We start from the raw sequence: 21,992 nt of genomic DNA on the forward strand, positions 1-21,992 counted from the left end.
GACAGAGAGACACAGGGACAGGCAGGTGGGTGCAGGAGACAGAGAGACACAGGGACAGGCAGTGGGTGCAGTAGGGAGGGAGACAGAGGGACAGGCAGGTGGGTGCAGGAGACAGAGAGACACAGGGACAGGCAGTGGGTGCAGTAGGGAGGGAGACAGAGGGACAGGCAGTGGGTGCAGGAGACAGAGAGACACAGGGACAGGCAGGTGGGTGCAGGAGACAGAGAGACACAGGGACAGGCAGGTGCAGGAGACAGAGAGACACAGGGACAGGCAGTGGGTGCAGTAGGGAGGGAGACAGAGGGACAGGCAGGTGGGTGCAGGAGACAGAAAGACACAGGGACAGGTAGTGGGTACAGGAGGGAGAGACAGTACTGTATGTGCAGGTCCTTCCTCCAATGGAATTATTAGAGCCCTGGCAGCCTCTGCACTTATTGGATGTTACTGGTCACATGACCTCCTATATCTGTGCCTGTGTTTCGCTCAGGATTCTGGGATTTATGGTTCCATCCCTTTATATTTCCCAACATTGCATCATGAGCTGGACTACAACCCCCAGACGCCCATGCAACAGGTGGGCGGAGACAGTGAGCAGGGAGGGCGGAGACAGTGAGCAGGGAGGGCGGAGACAGTGAGCAGGGAGGGCGGAGACAGTGAGCAGGGCGGGCAGAGGGCGCCTGTGCCGCTGGCTGGGATAGGTTTATTATATCAGCATGATGAGCTGTGGTCAGCAGCTGTATTTACTGCCCCTCACTGCCAGTGACCCCACCCACAGGGGCAGCACCTTGGGTGCAAGGCACTGACTGCTGCTAACTGCAGAACAACCCCCAGGAGAAGGAAATCACACACACTGAGGCCTCTTGTCCTACAAGTTAAACCTCATTACTTTTGCTCATCACCGCCCTTTAGACAGGGGTTTTGCTTTCTTGCCCGGACATTTCGGAATTTAAGCCAGGAAGTCCTGCATTTGGAAGTGGGAACACTGACTCTCGGTGACCCCGGGGCCCGGAGTGTGTGACCCGCGGAGCGAGGAGAGCACCGCAGGGCCCGGTGTCCGGGTCACCATGCATAGGATGCGGGTAGTGCTGGGTCACCTGCCGGCCTCCCGGGGCCCCGCGGGGCTGTGTGTCCGGGGGGAGAGCTGCGCCGCGCCGGCGGGGCCGGCCGAGGAGGACATCGTGCTAGTGCATGGCCGGAGGACCCCGATCTGCAAGGCCAAGAGAGGGGGGTTCAAGGTAACACAACTACACACTGACGCACAGCACGTCACGCAGACACAGCAGCCAAGAGAGGGGGGTTCAAGGTAACACAACTACACACTGACACACAGCACGTTACGCTGACACAGCAGCCAAGAGAGGGGGGTTCAAGGTGACACAACTACACACTGACACACAGCACGTCACGCTGACACAGCAGCCAAGAGAGGGGGGGTTCAAGGTGACACAACTACACACTGACACACAGCACGTCACGCTGATACAGCAGCCAAGAGAGGGGGGTTCAAGGTAACACAACTACACACTGACGCACAGCACGTCACGCTGACACAGCAGCCAAGAGAGGGGGGTTCAAGGTAACACAACTACACACTGACACACAGCACGTCACGCTGACACAGCAGCCAAGAGAGTGGGGTTCAAGGTGACACAACTACACACTGACACACAGCACGTCACGCTGACACAGCAGCCAAGAGAGGGGGGTTGAAGGTGACACAACTACACACTGACGCACAGCACGTCACGCTGACACAGCAGCCAAGAGAGGGGGGTTCAAGGTAACACAACTACACACTGACGCACAGCACGTCACGCAGACACAGCAGCCAAGAGAGGGGGGTTCAAGGTAACACAACTACACACTGACACACAGCACGTCACGCTGACACAGCAGCCAAGAGAGGGGGGTTCAAGGTGACACAATTACACACTGACACACAGCACGTCACGCTGACACAGCAGCCAAGAGAGGGGGGGTTCAAGGTGACACAACTACACACTGACACACAGCACGTCACGCTGACACAGCAGCCAAGAGAGGGGGGTTCAAGGTAACACAACTACACACTGACGCACAGCACGTCACGCTGACACAGCAGCCAAGAGAGGGGGGTTCAAGGTAACACAACTACACACTGACGCACAGCACGTCACGCTGACACAGCAGCCAAGAGAGGGGGGTTCAAGGTAACACAACTACACACTGACGCACAGCACGTCACGCTGACACAGCAGCCAAGAGAGTGGGGTTCAAGGTGACACAACTACACACTGACACACAGCACGTCACGCTGACACAGCAGCCAAGAGAGGGGGGTTGAAGGTGACACAACTACACACTGACGCACAGCACGTCACGCTGACACAGCAGCCAAGAGAGGGGGGTTCAAGGTAACACAACTACACACTGACGCACAGCACGTCACGCTGACACAGCAGCCAAGAGAGGGGGGTTCAAGGTGACACAACTACACACTGACACACAGCACGTCACGCTGACACAGCAGCCAAGAGAGGGGGGTTCAAGGTAACACAACTACACACTGACGCACAGCACGTCACGCTGACACAGCAGCCAAGAGAGGGGGGTTGAAGGTAACACAACTACACACTGACGCACAGCACGTCACGCTGACACAGCAGCCAAGAGAGGGGGGTTCAAGGTAACACAACTACACACTGACGCACAGCACGTCACGCTGACACAGCAGCCAAGAGAGGGGGGTTCAAGGTGACACAACTACACACTGACACACAGCACGTCACGCAGACACAGCAGCCAAGAGAGGGGGGTTCAAGGTGACACAACTACACACTGACACACAGCACGTCACGCAGACACAGCAGCCAAGAGAGGGGGGTTCAAGGTGACACAACTACACACTGACGCACAGCACGTCACGCTGACACAGCAGCCAAGAGAGGGGGGTTCAAGGTAACACAACTACACACTGACACACAGCACGTCACGCAGACACAGCAGCCAAGAGAGGGGGGTTCAAGGTGACACAACTACACACTGACACACAGCACGTCACGCAGACACAGCAGCCAAGAGAGGGGGGTTCAAGGTGACACAACTACACACTGACGCACAGCACGTCACGCTGACACAGCAGCCAAGAGAGGGGGGTTCAAGGTAACACAACTACACACTGACGCACAGCACATCACGCTGACACAGCAGTCAAGAGAGGGGGGTTCAAGGTAACACAACTACACACTGACACACAGCACGTCACGCTGACACAGCAGTCAAGAGAGGGGGGTTCAAGGTAACACAACTACACACTGACACACAGCACGTCACGCTGACACAGCAGCCAAGAGAGGGGGGTTCAAGGTGACACAACTACACACTGACACACAGCACGTCATGCTGACACAGCAGCCAAGAGAGGGGCGGTTCAAGGTGACACAACTACACACAACACACTCACATAACCACCAAGAGAGGGGGGTTCAAGGTAACACAACTACACACTGACACACAGGTACACAGCTCAGTGGAACAAGTACACGCCACGCTGACATGCAGGTACCTGTCCTCGCTGACATGTCCGCAGAAGCCACAAGAGGATGTCCATGGTAACCCAATAATGCAACACAACACTGTCTAAGGCTGAGTCCATAGAGGGACAGTCAGCGCTGAGCCGTGCGGACACTCCGCGATGAGCCCCGTCATGCTCAATGAGGATGTCTTGAGAGGGGGCTCCCGCGAGCGTCCGCAGGCGTGCTGAGCGTCCGCAGGCGTGCTGAGAGCGTGCTGTCGGCTGAACACCCAATCGGAGCGAAGCAACGTCACGATGTCGGGGCCATGACGTTGGCGCTTTGCGGGCTATTGGCCCTATGACGTCAGTGCTCCACCTCCCAATTGCGCACGCTGGCTCGCCTGCAAGTCCATACAATCGCTCCTGATTGAGCAGACGAGCCTCAATGTCAGCGCAGAGGAGCGCTGTCGGATCTTCTATGGACGCAGCCTTAGGATGCCAGATGGCTTTCTGGCAACACAACTCATTGCCACGACAACATAACACTGTCTACTCTAAGGATCCACATCTATAAGGACAAGAGTAGGAGCCTTGACGGTAACACAACACATTGACACACAACACCAAAACTACACATACTGCATACACAGCCACCCAATCTGCCAGCTCAGGAGCAGAGGGTTTCAGGTAACACAATGTTACACATTAACATGTGACTGGCAACAACATGCCCTAAGCGTGTTCTCACATCTCATTATTATGTGCGGTATTTGGACATGTCTGCGTACCTATGGAAAGTGCTCTTTTTGTCATTGGCACAGTATAAATAAAATGAACATTAACACATTACACAACCTGTGGCCAAATATGTGCAGGGACCACATTCAGAAGGTGTCTATTGGGCAGTGACTTGCTGTGTTAACTCCTTGGCTGCCAACGGTGGCAGCCCCCTGGCAATGAATAGGTTAATGTAATGATGTTTTGTCCTTTTAGGACACTACGCCCGACGAGCTTCTCTCCAGCGTTATGACGGCCGTCCTCGCGGATGTCAATCTGAACCCGGAGATCCTCGGAGACATCTGTGTCGGTCAGTGTCAAGAACCAAGTGTGATAGTGGGACGGGGTCAAAGGTTTGGGGGAGGGGTATCTCAACCGATTAGGCTCAACCTTTGCCTTTTAACTACTCCTCTGCCAGGAGGACTTGCAACACATTAACTAATGTTTATTTAACCCAGTGGGGCTCAACTCCCGTCCTCAAGCTCTCTCTCTTCCCCCCCACCCCTCCCCCAACAGGTCAGGTTTCCAGGACATTACAGCTTCAGCACAGGTGGCTCAATCAGTCCCTACTTCAGCACAAGTGGCTCAATCAGAGACTCCGTCTTTGACTGAGCCTCTGATTGATTGATTGATTGAGCCATCTGTGCTGAAGCTGGGATATCCTGAAAACCTGACCTGTTGGGGGGGAGGGAGGGGAGAGGGTAAGGGCTTGAGGACTGGAGTTGAGCACCCGTGATTTAACCACATCACTGCCATGGAGGAGGGGGGGTGTAGTCCTTTTGGGCAATAATTCATAGAGATATTAGTGTAGGTACAAATGTACAGTTGTTATCAACTTGAAAAAACAGAAACAAATGTTGGCGCTCACCAGTTATCTGGGGGTGAAGACAATGTCCGATGTATGAGTCCGATAATGGAGGTGTTCCTGTTTATTCAGTTCTAGCATTGCCGTTGGGCCATGGTGTCTAGGTAAGAATCAGACTGTTTTGGTGATTTTTATTTATTTGTTTTCTTTTGTTTGTTACAGGTTTCTTCTTATATCCCTTGTACTGTATATTCTGTCATTTTTGGACGGGTCCTAAAAATAGGGACAATTTAATTTTTATTTTTTTTTAAAAACCCTATGTAGAGAATCACAAAGTATTATTCACGATACTAGAATATGACGGTAGATGGACATTTACAAACTATATTAAAGCTCTCGCTTGTCAGTCTAGCTACTACTAGTGGCCTTTGCTCTATATTGTCCGAGTACTCACATTTAAGGCAGTGGGGATGTTTGCCCAAGAACGGCAGCTTCAGACAATGTGGAATAAGGCCCTAAATGAACCTTTACATTTTAGTGGAGACGTTTGCCACGTTTCCTCACTTACACCTAGGAATATACATGGGGAAACGTTGACCTTTTTTTCCTGAATCTTTGATTTGCCTTTTCGGATTAGTGTTCAACTTCCATCATCACTCATTTTCAGGACCTCCTAACCCAGGGGGGTGCACCTCCCTCCCCCAACAGGTCAGGTTTTTAGGACATTCCAGCTTCAACACAGGAGGCTCAGTTAAAGACTGCACCACCTGTGCTGAAGCAGGGATATCCTGAAGACTTGGAGGGGGGCGGGGGCTTGAGCACCCCTGCACTAATCCTTCCTAATACAGTATATTAGCGTGTACTGGCATCTGAAGTACTATTGTAGTTGTTTGTAACATCTCTGTGTGCCCCTCTCTGTGTGCCCCTCTCTGTGTGCCCCTCTCTGTGCGCCCCTCTCTGTGCGCCCCTCTCTCACCCCCTCAGAATAGGAAGAGCGTGTTGTACGGGGACCACCGCCCGTTCTCATATCCTTTGCTTGTCTGCTCTTCCAGGGATATCTGAGAGTGAGCAATGCATTGCGGGCCACGTGTATAGCAGTGATCTGCACGATAGGCTTTCTGAAAGTACAGCACTGCTTTCTGCCAGTATACAAACCATTTCATCTTGTTTTGATACAGGAAATGTTTTACAACCTGGAGCAGGGGCATTGGTTGCAAGAATTGCTCAGTTCCTTAGGTATGTTTATTTTTGTTTCAGAAGCATATTTATTAGCTCTGCAGCCCCAGCATTGTGGATATTTCTGCTTTGCGTACACTTTTTAAATTTAATTTAAATTTTTTAAGCCATACATCTACAATACGATTTTGTGTATTGCTTGAATATTAAAGTGTGTGTGCCCCTGTCCCTCCCTGCCTGGCTTCTTGGAGATTACATCACTGTGCAATATTTGGATACTCAGCATCGGTTACCCTAACTCGGGGTGCTGGATTCAGGTGGCTGGGTGATTAGGTAGCAAGGGTGAAAATAATGGGCGCCAGTACCTTTTCTAGTACAACATCAGTCTTTATTTATGTCCCCAGGCACAGGGCCACATCACACACATACAACAACGTTGTACTGTATTACTGTGGTTATTCATGAATACTGTGCTTCCGTAAGTGCCCAATCTTACACCCCCCTCTGAGTATTATCTGCTTAGTTGTGTTACTGGTATCGGACAGGGGTTATTTGTGTGTTTGCAGCCTGCAGTAGGTCTATCTCCCTTAAACTTTCAGTTACTCTTTTTTTTTGATGGTCAACTGGAAGACTTGATGTTATTTTAATTCAGTTTCAGCCTAAATGGCAATTCCTCCTTTAAGATTAACTTGTGGCTTTTAACAAAGACAATAGTAGATGTAACTACATTGGGAACCTCGGCACATCTCGGGGAGAGGAGGTGCCCGGCGGCTTTGGCGTTGCTAATGTAATCTTCTGTCTCTTAGTGGGATTCCGGAATCCGTTCCCTCACATTCTGTTAACAGACAGTGTTCCTCAGGCCTGCAGGCGATCATCAACATAGCTGGTACGTGGTTTCTGTTCTTGTATATCACTTTGCATAGAGAGCGACCTTAATTCACCTTGCAGTATTCTGGTAAATTTGTGTATGAAAGCATCTTCTCATTTTAGATTTCCTCCATGTTAAAACTAGTTTATTTTCTAAGATTAGCCTTACTTCATTCCAAATTTAGCATTTCATTCATCTGGCACGCTAAAGACTTCACAAAGCGGCCTACAAGGTTATTAAATGGTTTCATCCTCTAATTTCTGAGAGGGTTAAACAGCTTCAGATATTATTATTTTTTAAAGGTTTTAATGGATTATATGCAGTTGGAAGTACAGTAAGTGTATTTGTTCCCAGAGAAGGGTAGATTGTGATAACTTGTGGGGGACCAATTTGAGATGCTTTATAGATGGGTTTAAGTTCATATTACACTTGGAGAGACCTGTGGGGATTCCAGTTCTCTGGTTACTACGTTTCCACGTATGAGAAACGCTCCTGTTGGGGCCCCCGAAAGGCGTAGGCTTGTGAGGTCTTTAAGCAGAATATGTCAGGAACGTTCATGTTGGGAGATTGAAAGGTGTCGCCACAAAACGAGAATCCAACCTTGTTTTGTTTGAGAATATCGTGTTACAAAAGTGCGTCTATGTTTTTCAGGTGGCATCAAAAATGGTTCTTACGATATTGGTTTGGCATGTGGGTAAGAAAAAGTATATAGCGATTTTTGTAAAGGAATTTTTGGAAGTTAAATTATACATTATTATTTTGTCTGTTCTTTCTGTTTAGATATAACCCATTACCAACATATTTTGTAGAAATATTGTGTGTGTGTGTTTCTAATAAGATGGGCCTACAGAATGTAACCAGTCATAACACTGCAAGTGAAGGCTGCATTATTGCTTATTGCCCAAAAGTATTTGAACAATTGGGTCAATGATTCTTAAGTCTCCAAGATCCCACCTTTGAACGCTTACATGTGGAGCTCTGATTGTGTAATCTACTTTGCAAGGACTTTGTTTTTGTTGAACCTGCTGCCATCGCACAGTATTGGGTAGCACTAATACTGAGTAACTACAGTTAATATTAAAGCAGTGTGTGTTTGTTTTACAATATGGATAGACTCCTCCAACAGCCTGAAGCTTGTGTTCTTCTTGGTTAATTCGTCTTGCCAGCCTTTCTCAGCCCGTCATGCAGCGAAGGTGTTAAATGGAGGTTTAGAGCAGGGAGATCGATCCAATGAGCTGACATTGCAATGCTAGAATGGAGACTACAACGCTTCATTAATACTTTGCTTTGCGTTGGAGTCGAGGTATGCTAAAGCATAGCACCATTTAGTGAATGTGGGCTTACGCACCCAGCCCCACGTAGAAGGCCCGTTTCTTTTTGTACACTTTCCCTTTCATATTTCCTTTAGAAAAACCGCAGCCGTTTAGGTTTTTGGCAGAAACTTTGATGTAAGAGATTTTGATATATTCCGAGTTTCAAAATGCGTCTTTTTTTTTTTTTTAACCCCTCTCTGATCCCGACCAGCTTACACCCGGCGCTGCGCTCTTTCTCGGTTTAAGTAGAAGCTCCTAATGAACACCGGTAATACTGTCATATTTCCCACTGTGCTTTGTGCAGTTCCACTTTTCGGCCCTAATGAGCAAAGTCAATGAACACGTGTTGCATTATTAACAAACAGTTAAAATCATCGAGAAGGTGTTAAACGGCGTTTGCTCACGCTGGCCACACGCATTGCCGCAATGTGTTTCATCGCGGCCAGCGTGAGCCCGCCCGCTCAGCGCCACCCTGGACAAGGCCTTGACCACTTTGCCTCCAGAAGGGACTACATCACAATACAAGGCAAAGTGTGGCATTGCCCTTCTAGAGGAGGACCGTAGCGTTGGGAGGTTAAGGGTTAGGTAGTGGTAGCTAATCATACTGTAGGTGGTCAATGTCGTGCAGCAATCCAGGTTCCATTTTTGTTTATTTAGTTGGTTACAGGATTGAAGCAGGGGGTCTCTGGAACTGAACTGTGTTAATTTCCGCTCCGCAGACCCCCGCTTACTGAGATACTTACCACTGTATGGGGTGCCGGTATCGCCTTCGTGTTTAAATGTCCTTCGTCAATGGGAAGCCACAAGGGATGACATCACGGCTTCCTATTGGGCCGCTAGACGCGGGACATTTAAAGCCGCCATTATGTTGGCCACACAGCCCCGTCAGAGCTGCTACCTGCAGAGATTCCAGCAGCTCCTACGAAGGTACGTATCTCGTGAAATGGGGGGGTCCCCGGGGTGGAAATCAACGTAGCTCAGCTCCGGAGACCCCCTGCTTCAATCCTGAGAGTAAAAAAATAAATAAAAATAAATACAAAAAATGCGTACTTACGTGCTACTTTAAATGCTGCTTTTACACACCCATAATCTACACAGATATAGTATACATGTTGTCACTGAAGGCATACAGTCCGAACTACATAAATATTGCATTTTTAACTAAGTCAGTTAGATTCTTACTCTGAAGTAATATGAAAATGCCTGTCGGCTAAATGTGTTGTAATAACCCATAGAGCAAAGTTCCTTTTGTACACAACATCCCTTCTACTGCTTCCTGATTTTAATCTTTGCTCACAGTTTCTAGGGCAAAGGTTACTCTGTCTGTAGGTTGAGTCTTTATCTGACTACACAGTAATCCAGCAGTAAAATATTTCACTGCAGCCAGGGATTCTGGGTAAAAACATGCAAATGGGCACTCCATTGTATGTACGTATGTCCTCTAATTAATAAATATAATAAGGTAATGCATAGTTAATGATGCATCAACTTCCATTGGCTGGAATTGAAGTTCCTCTTATTACTGTATATTGCGAATATCTTCTCCGCACCACAGGCCAGTACATGAGGGGCGGTGAAGTGCTACACAAAGAGGACACTCTTAGGGCTGTAATATAGTGCGCGCGTCGATGATAATTGTTGGGTATGACCCTGCAGTTGCTATATTTCAGGCGCGCGCACAGCCATGAGCAGATCTGGGAAATTTTGTATTTTTGCTCCGCGAGCCAATCACAGCGCGGCCTGACACTGTGACATCAGATTCACGCCCCCTAGATGCGCACACCACCGCGTGTGCTATATTAACTAAACGCGTACGCCACGTGCAGCGCCGGGCGCACACTATATAACAAGCCATGTTCATACTCTGACTTGAGTCACTCGGACCCTTGCCAAGTTGTTGAAATAGCCGTTTTTAGTATGATGACAAAGAAAAACGTGGAGCACTTTATTCTGGAATAATCTGCAGTAGAGATGGAAGGTTTCGTTGTACAGTCAGCACCCAGATAATTGATGGAACCTCTCTCCAATCCAGGGTTGAATCGATGAGCCTCAGAAGCGCAGGCAATCCTGGAGATATTGGTTCTCGCACGGTGGAGAACAGCAAAGCCAGGGACTGTCTAATCCCCATGGGGTAAGGTATTTGTTATTGAGCCTTTACATGGCCCTTGTTATGTACCGAGTACGCCATGAGCACCTGTTTGTTTTCATTGGTCGAGCTGATTGCTCTGACATAGCGGCCAGCCCGATGGAAACGGAAATGGGGGGCTGGTTATGTCATGTGATCGATCATGGGGCGATCACATGACACGGAGGTGTCGGGGACCAGCAGCACTCTAAAAATCAAAGCACATCTTCCCAAAATATTAAAAAAAAAAAATATATCTTTTTTTTAATCCTTCTTAGATTTGGGGGGGGGGGGGGGGGGAACTTTTTATATACCTGGGAGAATTTTCTGGTTACAAGATAGTCACCGATTTTGGTTATTTTCACGCTGTCTATTTGCTTCTGCACCACGGCAGACCTCGTGGAAATGTACAATTTTATTTCAGCAACAGTGGGGACCCCAGAGCTGGGATTTCTGGGGTTCCGTCAATTTTTTTTTTTAAATCAAAAATTCAATACATAAAACTCAAACGGCACTGATTTCTGCTCCCGGGTTTGCCTGTATGCCATAACGTGTAAAAATGAATTGTACAAGACAGACTAATAGTCTCAGTAATGAGCCCCTAGATCAGGGATGCGCAAACTAGGGGGCGGGGATTTTTTTTGGGGGGGGTGGGCGGTTTCAGGGGTCCCGCACTCTTCCACACGGCATCTTAAATGCCAGGGGGATCGCGTGAGGCCTCTGCAACTTGCTTTCCTTGATTCTGAAGGCTGTTATGACGCCGCGGGGTGGCGTGATGTCACGTGACCCCGAGCGTCATTTGACGCTGACACGAGGTGAGGCGGGCGCGAGCAGGGTGGGGGGAGGGAGAACGCACCCCCTGCCGTAGAGTATCAGATCGGATGTGATATGATGGGAGCACTAGTGTAGAATTTAGGTTGATGAAGTAGTTGACACTAGATTCTAATAAGCGGTAAGGGTTGTATCACATCACAATAGCAATAGAAAAGGAACCCACTAGTATGAGCACTCTAACAATGTGAGATTGATATGATGGTGTAATAATAAAATCAATTTAATGGCAGCTGTGCTCCAAACATAAAGGGTTAAAGTTGTATCATGCATAGCATACAACCAAGCTGTGTAGAGATTGGGAAAAAGCAACCTCGCACACAAATGAATAACCCTTTCCCAAAAACCACCAAAGCTAATTTACTATACTCCTATAAGTCACATGCTCCTATGCGTCTCGTTTTTAAATTTTATTTATTTTTACATTATTAGAAATACAGTAAATAATTTTTAACTGAATATCTCTAGGCAATGGGGTTTTTGTCTACCGCCTCTAAATTGTCGCACCGCAATTGACGTAAACTGCCGAGTTGTATTTATTTGGAGACCACGTTCGTAATCTTGTGCCGTCCCTTCTCTTCTCCTTTTCAGGATTACCTCGGAAAACGTGGCCGAGAGGTTTGGCGTTGGCAGACAGAAACAAGACGCGTTTTCGCTGGCTTCACAACAAAAGTAAATAAACGGTAACCTTTCTGAACGCGATGCAAGAGAGTCCTCTTTTATATTGACACAAAAGTAGAGAACAGGTAGTCCTCGTTATCCAACGTTTCACTTTACAACGAATGGCATATCCAATGCTTTACAATGCCTCCCTATGGGCTGTATTTCGGCGCCGGAATGCGTTATCCAACGCTCGCCGCCACTGATTAACATGGGAGTCACTTTACAACGGTTTCACTATCCAACGCTACTTCCAGAACGGATTCCGTTGGATAACCGAGGACTGCCTGTACACAAGCCTAACGTGAGATACAAGCAGATCTTTGGTGTACTCCGTTCATAAATGTATAATCGGGTGTTTAAACGGTTGCTTTCTCATAGTTTGTATATGTATTATAAAAAGTAGGTCTCGTGTCCCATGCAAGTATTCATGTCACACTAGCACTTTTATAGCGTATTATGCCTCTACTATGCTTCAGTGAGACACCTGTCTCCCCTCCCAGCCTTCCTCGCCTCCATACATTTCTACTTTTATCGCTGACTGGCAGCAGCAGAGCAATAACTTATAAAAGGTGATCTAAAAATAGCTGGAGTATTCATTTGCAGGTGTATTTTACCAATACAAGCTAGAAATCATGTATCATGGATTCCCCCCATTTTCTAATCCCTTGGCCTTCTTTTCTAATACATATTGCACACCGTAAGAAGTATGCACTGAGCCCCAATGTCAAACAGTCTAAATACTTTGCATGATGTCCCCAAACTGACCCCATTCTCTTGGCTGCTTTCCTGTTGGCATTCACACACATGGCAACATGTGCGGTTTTATAATGCAAGTGGAATACAGCATGGAGGAAACCCCAGAAATGCATATTATGGGATACGTTATTTCCCACGGATTGTTCAATTCCTGCAGTACAATTTTAACCATTACATTCTAAGAATGAGAAGTATTGTTTAGTATTGATATAATTATTTGAAAACCAGTTTCTTACCATGAGGCACGGTGAATGTACAGTACTCATGTCCACTATGCCACCGATACTGTATGTATATGTTATTTTTATAGCGCCATCCATGTAGATGATGCCTCACAGCAATAATACACGTGATATAATAATATACCACACAATGGGAATAAGTGCTTCATACATAAACGTAGACGGAAAAGATGCCGTCCCCCTTTTGCACTTTGCTGTTGTGGTCTTGTTCCTGCTCCTTCAATCGCATTAAAAGTTGGAGATCCATGTGGTGAGACTTTCCTGCTCTGAGAGACTCCAGGTTCAGCCAAGTCCAAGGGGGACCATCTATTCTGAGGGCATTACTGCTACAAAGGGAGTGTTTCTAGTAGCGATCACATTTGATTGACTTTTTTTTTTTAAACCTGGCAATACTGATGCTTTTGACACGTCCGCCTCCTCTCAGGGCAGCAGCCGCCCAGCGTTCCGGTCGGTACAAAAATGAAATTGTTCCCGTGACCACCACATTCACAGACGATCAGGGCAACACCAAAACCATCACGGTCACTGAAGATGACGGAATCAGGCCAAGTACTACGCTGGAAGGTCTCCGCAAGCTGAAGCCGGCTTTCAAGGAAGATGGCACCACAACCGCAGGTGGGTCAGTTTGTTTTTTTTATTTGGCATTAAAGTCATGCTAGCTAATCCTACAGTATATAGTGCACCGAATACACGTAGTATTGTATGCAATGCACTATATAGGATTAAATACACACACATTTTGGTATTATCCTGATGACCTTCATTTAAATCCTAGTGTGACCTTGGACATGTCACCAATTCCCCATGTGCATGTGGTGCCAAAATTTAGATTCTAAGCTCTATGGGGCAGGGACTCAGTCCTGCAAAAATGCTAAGTACAGCGCTGACCTATGTAAACATTGTATTAAACCAATAGTTTTAGCGTCCTAGACACTGTTTTGTACCTGCAGCATTTAGTTAAATAATCCAACATTATACTACACCCAATAATCATTTTTGGGACTTGCTATTTTTTTTCTTCCCTAACACAATGCCCAAGGACTGTTGACATTTATTTGTGAGACGCTACAAATGTACATCCCATCGTGTCTGCATACATTTATTCAACAAAGCCCCAATGCGCATGCGAAATAACAAATTATTTAGTTCATTACTATATGTTTTTTTTTTTTTCTTCTCACAAGTATGGGTCATTTAGTTCAATTCTCCGACCAAACCATTCCTAGCCTGCTACTATGTGAAGGCAGACCGCATCCGCGGGTCCTGCACTACCAATCTTATACAGTACAGCGTCTTTTTTATTTCTTCCACGGCATGGAGAAAAGCGGAAACAAATCAATAATATAAACAATAGCATGGCATGTGTGACATGTATGCAGTGCCTAAGGGGTTAAATGTAGGGGCGCTGTATGTGCCATGTGTGCGCTGCAGGGCATGTAAAAACCAGAAGTGGCCTAATAAATGTAGTAAAAAAAAATCTAAAGAAGGATAAAGTGTAATGAAAATATATACACCGTTCACATGCATCGTATAGCTGCTGCAAAGGTACCGCCTTTTCTCCTGGGGGAAGAAATGTCTCCATAGTCACGTGTACTTGGACCTGCTGATTTAAATTGGGGTGGCATGGGTGAGTTTAAATTAGGAGGGGCCACGTACAGTACTTCCAAACAATTTACCATTAGACTTACACAATTTTTAGCAAGCTCACAGCCCAGACCCACACTATTGTATATTCATTTAAATATTTGAGCTCACTCCCAGTAGTACTTCAATTGACACATTAATATTCGGTACACATATATAATGTATAAAAGGGTCTGTGTTTTGATCTGGCTAGGATTGTATATGTCTGCATACATTTACTGTCTGTGTTTATTTCACTTTTGGCTTGGTCATAAATAACTTGAAATTAATTCATTCTTGATTTATAAACGTGTGTATTTTCTAAACAAATAACTTCCCATTTCCACTCCAACTTCCATTGTAACCAGATATCCCTCTTGCAAACTCTGTATATAATATTATGTTTCCGTATTTCTGCCACACCCGATGAAGGACCCTGAGAAGTTCGAAAGCTTAGGAATCATACCCCCTACTCTCTGTCCCTTCTTTGTTACTACATGGACCTCTCTTGGCCACTCACCCTTCTATGCCAAGTAACATCAGTGAGAACTACAGGAAATTAATACTTCCCACCTCCTATATAGTAAAATTCTGATGAGCAAATACTAGCGAGACACAGAGAGACACCTTGCTCACCGCACACAGAGTGACGTCATTACGCTGACTGTCACGTGGGCGGCGACGGAGCGTGTTTGCAGCTCCCACTACTGGGAGAACCCTAGGAAGGCTACACACACGGCTATACTGTACACACTGGGCATCAATCACTCAGCCGCTTTTGCAGCAACAATCACCAGGTGGTATTCTTCCTGTTTGTTTTTGTTCATGTTGCATTACCTCTGCATACTTATTCTAGGATACACACACCTGTTCACCCATGATACCAGATGTATTATCAATTTGCTGGTTTCCACTCAGAGGAGTAACCCTGATCATAGTATGAAGTACTCCAGTTGTGTTTTAGCAGAGTTATTTACTCAGTGTGTTTAGTTTTCCTTGTAAGAGGGATTTCCCTACGATGTACAGTGAGTACTCTGCATTTTAGTAAGGTGGGCTAGTATATTTTGGACCTTTCTCCATACATATACACTCTATGGGGATATCAATATAGGTCCTATTAACCCCCGTACATCACCTTACTGCTCTTTGTGCGCCCATTAGGGGACCTTTTAGGTTTAGTTTGTGTACATTAGTTGTAATTTTATGCATTTCGTCGTGTTTTAATTTGTATTAAAGTTGTCATGATTGTCTGTTTAGCTTTAGATTAGCTCTAGTGGCTACTTTTCCTGTTGGTCTACACATTATCATATTTTTGGTACCAGTCTATTTACTGGCACTTTTTGACCTAATTAGACTTAGGAATGAGTGCAACTATGAGGGACTTGTAGTGACCTCTCTTGGCCACTTTATGTGTTCGTGAGCAAATACTAGCTCAGGTTTCCATCATTGTTCTCTATAACGGTGTCCAAGTTTGTTTCGACAGCATTCATTCAGGTTACTGGTAGCAATGAAACGTAATAAAATGACGTGTATTTGCATATTGCTCTTTTCTTACGAAGTATTTTGAAGGTATTAGAGTAGCGTTTTGCAGGTTTTTCCTGCGCACTGAAGTAGTAATTTTTTTCTCCTCTGCACCAATAGCCTAAAGGAAAAGATCCTAATGTGTGTTTTTGTCCCCAGGAAACTCCAGCCAGGTCAGCGATGGTGCGGCGGCGGTTTTGATAGCCAAACGCTCTAAAGCGCTGCAGTTAGGTCTCCCTATCATGGGGGTGTTAAGATCGTACGCAGTAGTTGGAGTTCCTCCCGATGTCATGGGAATAGGACCTGCATATGCAATACCTGCGGCCTTGGAGAAGGCAGGTAAGAAACCCTACATCCCAGGGACCTCCTCCTGTGTGTACGTGGAAACCTGCTGATTTACATAGCCAGGAATTGTCTCTGATGTCTTGCGTCTTAATATTTAGTCTACACCAGGGGTAGCCAACTCCGGTCCTTAAGAGGTCTTTGATTGCACCACCTGTGCTGAAGCAGGGATATCCTGAAAACCTGACCTGTTGGTAGCTCTTGAGGACTGGAGTTGGCTACCCCTGGTGTAGACATACAGTTGATATTGTGTGTGTGTGTGTGTGTGTGTGTGTGTGTGTTTACACATTACTTTATTCTGTTTATTGGCCTAACATACAGGTTCTTTAAAGTTCATTTTGTATAAGTTTTCCAAACTACCACCTGTGGACTTTTGTGGTTTTTAAAGCTATTTTAGGAAGAATGTTTGTTGGTTTAAAAAAGCTTGATCACAACAAATGACTCACTTATCAACAAAAAACAAACATGTCTATTACTGCGCGAGAAGAGATGGCAAAAAAGATGAACTGAAGTGTCCCTTGTTAATTCTGCTGTTTTATAAGTTCCATTGTATTGCCTTTCCCCCCCGCTGTACTAGATGATAGCACCATATACAGGCATACCCCGCTATACGGACCTTCACTTTACGGACACTCGCGAGTACGGACATATTTACAATAGCACCATTCCCGTGTGTCCGTACGCTCGCTTCGCGAGTACGGACACTTATTCAGCCCTACAGACCGCCGTAGTTGTGTGACGTGCAGATTCCCCTCGCCCAATTGGAAACCGGCAGCTCGCGCCTGCGAGTACGACACAGGCACGTCCTGAACAGCAATACCGGCTCCCTACCTCTATCCAAGTGAAAAAAGGCAGTGCTTCACTTTAAGTACATTTTCGCTTTACATACATGCTCTGGACCCATTGCGTACGTTAATGCGGGGTATGCCTGTACTTGGACACGTCCTCAAATGTACTATGATGAATTTTAGAAAAGGACTGAAGGTTTGTTATTTACACCGTGTTTGCAAAATGTCTTTGCCAGGTCTAACCGTGCATGATATTGATGTTTATGAAATTAATGAAGCATTTGCCAGCCAGGTGAGTATTCCTCAGCGCAGTATACATTCAGTATTAGATTATTGTTGGCTTATTCCCCACACGTGTTGTCCAGTTCATGGCTGGAAAAATACACAGAACTAGGCACACAAGAGTTTTTACCAGCCAGGAAAAATAATGTTTCCTTGCCCATAAAACTATAAAAGCAGAAATGCACGTTCCGTAGCTCTGCACTGTCTCGTAAGTCCATTCTATATCCCACCCCAATCTTTCTCCTCTGCACCTCCATTGTCCGTACTCTCCCCTGTCCCTCTTCTCTATCCTCTTCCCTTATCCGCACCCCATCCTTGCCATTGTGACTCGCAGAGTGCCAGCTGCGGGTTTCTCGATGTTTTGGGACTGCTGTAAGGTTTGAACATGCTGCTTGTTAGTGATTGTGTATGTGGGACTCGCGACGACTCCTTTCTTCGGGCAGCCTTGAACAAAGGAAGAAAAACATGACCTGGAGGAGACGACGAGGGGACGCGGCAAGTCCCGCAACTCTTTGAGACGCCTACGTTTAAACTCCGCAGCTAGCCCAAAACATTGATGGCCCCCGCGGCCTGCACAGAAAGAGACATTAGCCAGTTGGAAAATATCACTTGCCCATGACAAGCGTGTGAGGGCATTTTTCTCGCACTGCGCAGTACAGTATGTAAAAATAGATACTTTTAAAGATGGCATTGCAATTGGTTATTGCAGCCATAAAAAAACACACTGGGCTAAAAGCAGGAATCAAACTCCCATTAAAAATATATAATTGTATGCATTACTTGATTGAGCGCACAGCAGCCCTGCGCTTCTCGTGGGAGACCTCCAGGCTCAGTGACCCTTTCTGCTTCCATAGTGCCTATCCCAACCAGAAGACAATGGTCAGACAGGAACTAAAATGTACATGTTCTAGCAACGGTGTCCTCCTTCCCTCCATCATTAGCTCAGTGCTGGTGTGTGCGTTACCTTTCTAATCTAATTATCAGAACGGGGGGAGGGGGAGAGAGAATTTACCATGGAGGGCCTGCAATGTATGTCATGGAGATGTTGTTCTCCTCCCTCCAGCATTACAGAAAATAATAATACCATTATGTAGTGAGAACGCCGTCCTTCTGTTTTGTGGAGAAATGTAAAAACCTTTTTTGTTCATTTGAAATGTTCTAACTTCCAATCTGACTAATCGTAGCCAAGTCTTGGTACAACTTTAACCCTGCAGTTCACAATCTTATTAAACAGGGTCCCGCCAAAAGCAACATTCTCTATTCCGTGCACAAAGCAAGAGGACCAATATCTGGGTATTGCGCCCCAAAATTCCATTTAAAACCATATAAATTAGTCAAAGTGGAATATATTTTGGGGGTTATTTATGGATACAGCTAACCTTCCTTCTCTGTCACTCTCCTTTCTGTGTGTTTGTCACGATGCCGTTCTTTTTCTTTGTCACTGTATTTCCCAGTGTGCAGGTATCTCTCCTATCACTCTGAGCTCCCCATTTAAATCACCCATGCTAGGAAGAAACACCTTATGCCCCATTCGTCTGAATAAGACCGTGTACTATGGGGCAGGATAAGTAACTTTTAGCTGAACCAGGATAAAGCGTTTGACTAGGATTGTTTATCTAGGCTGTTTATTGTGTGGAGAAGTTGGGAATCCCTCTGGAGAAGGTGAACCCCAACGGTGGAGCCATAGCGCTAGGACACCCCTTGGGGTGCACCGGAGCACGCCAGGTTGTCACTTTGCTAAACGAGCTCAAGCGAAGGGGGAAAAGGTGAGGACTTTCAAACCCTTTTCTGTTTTCTTTTGTGTGTGTGTGTGTGCCTGTGCATGTGTTATAACGTCTCATCTGACAACTCCACAAGCTGAATAAACACGAAGGGGGCTATTCATTAATACCCACCGGGGTGCTATCGAATGTGAATTCCCATTAACTTTAGAGGAGCGGTCATCGCTGCTGAGCTTTATTTTTTTATTTTTTTTAATGATAGTTTTGAAGCAGGGGGTCTCCGGAGCTGAACTGCGTTGATTTCAGCTCGGGGGACCCCTTGCTTACCGAGATACGTACCTCCCATATGGGGTGCCGGTATCGCTCTTCAATTTCAATGTCCTGGTCACGTGGGCCAATAGGAAGCCTGCAAGGGATGATGTCACGGTTTCCTATTGGCCCGTAGGACTCTTAAACCGGCATATTGTGAAACCAGCCAGGGATCCTACCGGCACCCTATACGGAGGTAAGTATCTTGGGAAGCAGATGGTCCCCAGAGCTGAAGTCTATGCGGTTCAACGCCAGAGACTCCCTGCTTCATATATATTATTATTTTTATTTAATTTTTTTAAAGCACAGCAGCGAGAACTGCTCATTTTTTTTTAATGGGAGTTTCCGTGTGATACTGACTCAATTGGCTCTATCACATTTCACTGAATAACTCCCCTAAGTATTTGCACATTCAGTAATGTATGTGGCGCCTGTGATGCACATTGATAGTCAAACAACTGCTAATGGTGCGTGTTAAAGATGCAACTACTTGCATAGACCTATTATAACACAGAAATGGAAGAGAAGATGTTACATGGCTAAAGGTTTCATACTTTTAGATATGCGTAATGGCTTCACAGATGTCATGTCTGAGAATGCTGCAGCTGTTACAATGATGCAGTGATCAGGGACGAATTATTAAGCAGCCGGAAGGAAATCGCAAAACTCCTCCTTAAATTGTATTTTACATTCGTGTATATAAACTTAGATTTCATTTTTTTTAAATCTCTAGGTAGTGTCTATACTTGTAATAAATAAATCTGCTAAACGCCTAATGCCGACATTTCTGTGATTACATCAGATGGTCTTCTCTGCACTGGAATTGTTAAAGTATTGTACTATAGCTGAGAATGTTACCCATAGTACTGAACTATAGCTGAGAATGTTACCCATAGTATTGTACTATAGCTGAGAATGTTACCCATAGTATTGTACTATAGCTGAGAATGTTACCCATAGTATTGTACTATAGCTGAGAATGTTACCCATAGTATTGTACTATAGCTGAGAATGTTACCCATAGTATTGTACTATAGCTGAGAATGTTACCCATAGTATTGTACTATAGCTGAGAATGTTACCCATAGTATTGTACTATAGCTGAGAATGTTACCCATAGTATTGTACTATAGCTGAGAATGTTACCCATAGTATTGTACTATAGCTGAGAATGTTACCCATAGTATTGTACTATAGCTGAGAATGTTACCCATAGTATTGTACTATAGCTGAGAATGTTACCCATAGTATTGTACTATAGCTGAGAATGTTACCCATAGTATTGTACTATAGCTGAGAATGTTACCCATAGTATTGTACTATAGCTGAGAATGTTACCCATAGTATTGTACTATAGCTGAGAATGTTACCCATAGTATTGTAGAGTATTCGTATTCCTCCTTTTAAAATTAGAACATACCGTATTACTATCTTGGGCTTTCTGTATCATTCATATTCTTGTCTTTCAACCCAATGGCCTACTGTAGGCCAGGGCCGGCCAACTCCAGCCACCAACAGGTCAGGTTTTCAGTACATCCCTGTCTCAGCACACGTGGCTCACATGGAGTGAAACGCAGGCTTCTTTTGTTTGTGGTGGTTCTTATTTAAAGCAATCCTTTCAAACTCGTGTACATTGTATTATTAATAGCAGTCTAACAAGAACCTGTGTGTGCCCTCTATTGCAGAGGTTTTGGGGTTGTATCAATGTGTATTGGAACTGGAATGGGAGCCGCTGCTGTCTTTGAATACCCAGGAAATTAATTGATGTGAAAGACGACCGTTGAATCCCCAAGAGCCTGAAGTTCAGTCCACAAACCAATCTGTCTGCTGCCGCCAGCACCGGGAGAGATGTCTTTTGGGAATTGCGTAGATGAAATAATTTCTGTTTCCTTCACATTTTTTAATCTTCCTCATGTAGAAGGAAAAAAAAAATGTATGTAAGAATTTCTGGAGGATTATCACTGTGGGGGTCCGATCAGGAAGAATAGAGCAACAGTGCGGCCGTGACCGCTGCAATCTCCGCAACGCGCGCACGCACGCACACACGTCTTTAAAGTACAATTATGTTATTCTAGAGAAATGATGCTTCTTTAATAGGCCCCACCCTGTGGTTTTGAATGTTTTTTTAAAAAATTTCTCTTTCAAATTGTATTTTCTAACAAATGTTCTGAATAACCCGATATCTCTTTGAAATGTAACTAACTGGATAAGGGTAAGGACTGTTTTGTGATCATAAAACACAGCACCTAATGTATGAATGTTTGATAGGTAAAACAAGACTATTTTCTCCCCCCCCCCTTTTTTTTCCCCCTCAAATAAAGTGTTTTACGTCCATCTTCTAGAGAAATTCAGAATTA

The 21,992-nt window shown here is 45.6% G+C and overlaps 1 protein-coding gene across 1 annotated transcript; it reads left to right on the plus strand.

Moving 5' to 3' along the window:
- The first annotated feature begins 662 nt into the window (after positions 1–662).
- ACAA1 (acetyl-CoA acyltransferase 1) lies at positions 663–21,969 on the plus strand. Its single transcript, XM_075587941.1, has 12 exons — positions 663–1,235; positions 4,487–4,580; positions 6,254–6,311; positions 7,058–7,137; positions 7,771–7,813; positions 10,465–10,563; positions 11,980–12,060; positions 13,474–13,664; positions 16,353–16,532; positions 17,560–17,615; positions 19,226–19,371; positions 21,321–21,969. The coding sequence occupies exons 1-12, from the start codon at positions 1,065–1,067 to the stop codon at positions 21,394–21,396; spliced, it is 1,275 nt and encodes a 424-aa protein (XP_075444056.1). The 5' UTR covers positions 663–1,064; the 3' UTR covers positions 21,397–21,969.
- The last annotated feature ends 23 nt before the right edge of the window (positions 21,970–21,992 follow it).

The sequence above is a fragment of the Ascaphus truei genome, chromosome 2 (genome assembly GCF_040206685.1).
Source record: "Ascaphus truei isolate aAscTru1 chromosome 2, aAscTru1.hap1, whole genome shotgun sequence".
NCBI classification, from domain to species: domain Eukaryota; kingdom Metazoa; phylum Chordata; class Amphibia; order Anura; family Ascaphidae; genus Ascaphus; species Ascaphus truei.

Excerpts from the sequence above, each read along its gene's own strand:
- ACAA1 (XM_075587941.1), top strand. The coding sequence starts at position 1,065 with ATGCATAGGATGCGGGTAGTGCTGGGTCACCTGCCGGCCTCCCGGGGC. Across the intron at positions 6,312-7,057 it reads AGAATTGCTCAGTTCCTTAG|TGGGATTCCGGAATCCGTTC; the intron begins GTATGTTTATTT and ends TCTGTCTCTTAG. Across the intron at positions 16,533-17,559 it reads TGCGGCCTTGGAGAAGGCAG|GTCTAACCGTGCATGATATT; the intron begins GTAAGAAACCCT and ends TGTCTTTGCCAG.